We start from the raw sequence: 3801 nt of genomic DNA on the forward strand, positions 1-3801 counted from the left end.
TAATCATAAACAACCCATTATATTCAATCAGTAGCAATAGAGAACTTCTCATAGAATTGAAATCAGATTCAGTTTCAGAATAGCGGAGAAGAGAGGACTGAGTATAACTCCAAAGCAAAAGCATGGAATCATGAAGACAAGTAGGGATACATGCACAGACTTCTCGGGTAATTCAAAAAATTCAAAATATGCGGACCTCAGAAGGCTACGTAGACCTATCTCCATGACCACATCTTCAGCCAACTTTATGGAATCGAATTATGAATGGCATTGTCCACTCACCGTCCTCGTCCACGGGAACGACCTCGATAAGCGGAGGGACTAACTGTATAGGTCAAAATCCATCTTTAGTCAAAAAGGTATTAGTGAAACATTTTTAGGATGTCACGCGTCGAAGTAATCTAATTATCAGCGAAGGCCGCAGTCGAAGAGTCAGCAAGTCTGAAGTCGAGGAGTTGTCATCGAGGCCGAGGTCGAGCACTCTTAACAGAGCTGTAACGGTTAGATTCGGGATAGGATACAAAAGAGAATATTCACTAGAATATTGTCTGCACTTGAACTATTAGGGTTTTTAGGAACATATCCCCTATAAATAGAAAGAGACACAATGATAGAGGACATGCGATATTCATTTGTAAAAATACACTTTGACTTGAGAAAGAGAATCGAATCTCATTGCTAATATACAAACATCGCCTTTTCATTGAGATTCTTGTCTACACTTTTTTCACTAGATCAGAGAATAACTCAAATATTCGAAGGATTACCCATCACTCATCATTGTCAGAAAGAACATTCACTGATTACATCCTTTCTTGAGTGACTCATTCATTTTATTTACTTAAATGTCATTTATTGCTATTCATTGATATTGAATACTACATTACTGCCTTTGATTTATGGAATAGTTATTGCATATTGTCGCCGCCATCCGCATATTTCTACTTAATATCTGTTGCTTTTGTAGAACTCCATCTTAGGGATATTATTGTTAGCTGAGATTAACCCTCATTTATATAAATTAATTATTTGAACCAAGATCTATATTTTTTGGTCAAATAATTTGACGCCGTTTGTGGGGACTTCTTAGCTAAACTTTTATTAACATTATATTGATCACAGGATTGCTGGAATTAGGGACAAATTGACCAAGCAATATACCTCCCCAAAAGATACATTTATAATTATTTAATTTAAATTATTTTTTAAGTTTATCCTAATATTTTTTAAAACATTGACTTATCTATTGGGTTCCAAAACTTTTTCATCTCGTCATTTGTATATGGTAATAGTAGTACTAACAGCATCACATTCTCAATTAGCATAATTCTATAACCACTAAAATACAGTCCTATTCCCCCAAAAAAAAAACCTTATATTTAGGTCTAATTCCATGTAAAGAAAGTTAGATTTCTCTCCATAAATTTTGTTTATAAAATATGTTCAAAGTGAGTAAATGGATCTGTAAGGGGGGTAAATGTGTCATTACTTATACCCCAAATATTTTGCGGACGATATGACCGTTATATTCAAATTTCAAACACCCCATATATCTTTTCTTCAACCAACTCCCCTCCCGAACAAACCAAGAAACCCACAAAAGATCAGATTTTGGATATTTTCATAGCTAAAAACACGATGAAATCAACTGCAGTTTCAACTCCAAAGTCTTGCGTGAAATCGTCTTTCACCGGCATCATCATGGAATCTGAAACCAAAGACAGCTATTATTTCCCTGGATGTCGAAAAGATACCAACTGCAACTGCGAAATTTGCATAGCCAGTTTCAATGCGACTCTTGATCTAATGCCTAACAGCATGCACAAGAGCTCTAAGCCCCTTAAATTTCCAAGAAGCCCCATTTCTTTTGACTCGTCAACTCTTTCGACTCCCAAATCGAGCAACACTACTTCTGCTTCTTCTTCCTCCTCCATGTCCCCTACGCTTGATTCCACAGCAAGAATGACCTTTCATGAGAAGGTGAAGAGGAAGAAGAGAGAATTCGGTTTTGGGGTTTTGTTGACGAGGTTGGTTTTTGTGCTGAGCGTTGTTTTCGGGTTGGAAGTTGGGTTATCTTGGGTGGTTTCTGGGTTCTTGCAGCCTGAATTGTCACCTGCAATTGTTAGGAATTTGAGTGAAAAATCATGGGGTTTCAAAGATTTTAATGAAAGATTGGTATTCTTGAAGAAGGAGCTTGAAGGTCTAATTGATGATGAAGAAGTGTCAAGTTGCAGCCCTCTTAATTCTACTTGGAAAATCAACCAGGTATATACACACACTTGGTTCTGTTTCATAAATGTTAGACTGTTGTTCTAAGTATATATTCATCCAGTGCTGAAACATAAATACTACTTAGATCGTTTGTCTTTGTTCATTCTATGTATATATTCACTTAGTGCTGTTTCTTAAATGCTGGATTATTGCTTATGGTTCTATGTTATGTTGTTGCTTCATTTCAAAAAGTAAGTCTGACTTGTTACTTAATTATAGGATGGTTTGCTTTTGACTTCGCGATGTACATTGTACAAGTCCATTTCAGAAGAGTTGAGCATTTGGGGATGGCCTTTGCAAACAGCTGGTTTGCTCACAGCTGGATTTTCTGTGCGTTCATATGCCATATTATCAGGAAGACTCACAGAGGTACCCGAATTTCGACTATGTTTTTGGTTCTGTCTTCTTTTAGTTGACATTTGAGTTTGCTTCATCAAGTTAAGATTTTGTTGCTCTTTTCCTCTTCATTTTGAACAGTGGTCCAATGGGGAAATTGGTTATTTGATTAGAAAGTCTAACAGTTCATGGACCCAAGGAAAGTGGAGTGCTTCTGCTGTGCAATTGGACCCAAATACATGGATTCTAGAGTATAGTCAAAGCCCTTTAACTGAAAATGGGAAATTGGTTTCAGCTGCATTGGAGTTTTTGAAGTTCAGGCTGACAAGAGAAGTTCAAAAGTTGAAACAACAGTTCTGGGTGTTGTCTGCTTTCACGAGCCAGCACAGCGATTTCACAATAGAGAGGTTCCAGATTCCAACCTAAACAGAGCTTGGGGTTTCTGATGTTCTTATGGGAAAGCATTCTCATCCCTTATGAGAGCTTCTGGTTTTTGCTTTATAATATTTTTGGTGTTCTTCTTGAACCTTGAGAATATTCAATGTTTGCATCATTTGGATTTCAGCTGTAAATATTATATCCCATGTAGCCAGAAATGCTCTGCCTGCGCTTAGATGATGAATTTTAAATGCTAAAGAGNATTCCCGCCATAAATGTGATCCACTTCCCAAATATTCAAATTGCTGAATAATTGGTAAGTGGGGGGGACTATCTGTATTGGTAAAAATAAATATTACACGTGGATTTATATATGTGGCTGATGTGGCAAAATACATGGATCACTAAGGAACAGCTGGAGAGATGCATTAAAAGAGGCACGAGTCATAATAGGTACGAGCAAATCACCCACGAGATAAAAGGGTATGGTCGTCCGAATCTGAATTGCCAAATGAAGAGGCACCGACATAATGAATCAAGATGGAAAAGAAGTAAGATTCACGAATCGTCAATTAATGTGCATAAATGATCATAGACGTTACAGAATCTTCATGAACAGTTACGATTGCCAACTATAACGTCTCATTAATATCATAATGATTCGGTCATAAAAGGGAGAAACGTTGTACTTATAGATTCCTACATAAGGAAGGGATTTTACTATAAAGGACGTTCTGATTATATTGGAATATAATACTTTTTTTAGCTTCTTAATCAGTTACTTTGCTATTCTATTCTAATTCCTTTTTATCATTG

General features: G+C 36.6%; 1 protein-coding gene across 1 annotated transcript; it reads left to right on the plus strand.

Moving 5' to 3' along the window:
- Positions 1 to 1530: 1530 nt before the first annotated feature.
- On the plus strand, positions 1531 to 3203 carry LOC109222494. The gene is made up of 3 exons (XM_019386846.1): positions 1531 to 2265; positions 2491 to 2640; positions 2749 to 3203. The coding sequence occupies exons 1-3, from the start codon at positions 1639 to 1641 to the stop codon at positions 3031 to 3033; spliced, it is 1062 nt and encodes a 353-aa protein (XP_019242391.1). The 5' UTR covers positions 1531 to 1638; the 3' UTR covers positions 3034 to 3203.
- Positions 3204 to 3801: the final 598 nt, after the last annotated feature.

This window comes from Nicotiana attenuata, unplaced genomic scaffold (assembly GCF_001879085.1).
Source record: "Nicotiana attenuata strain UT unplaced genomic scaffold, NIATTr2, whole genome shotgun sequence".
NCBI lineage: Eukaryota > Viridiplantae > Streptophyta > Magnoliopsida > Solanales > Solanaceae > Nicotiana > Nicotiana attenuata.

Excerpts from the sequence above, each read along its gene's own strand:
- LOC109222494 (XM_019386846.1), top strand. The coding sequence starts at position 1,639 with ATGAAATCAACTGCAGTTTCAACTCCAAAGTCTTGCGTGAAATCGTCT. Across the intron at positions 2,266-2,490 it reads CTACTTGGAAAATCAACCAG|GATGGTTTGCTTTTGACTTC; the intron begins GTATATACACAC and ends ACTTAATTATAG. Across the intron at positions 2,641-2,748 it reads TATCAGGAAGACTCACAGAG|TGGTCCAATGGGGAAATTGG; the intron begins GTACCCGAATTT and ends CATTTTGAACAG.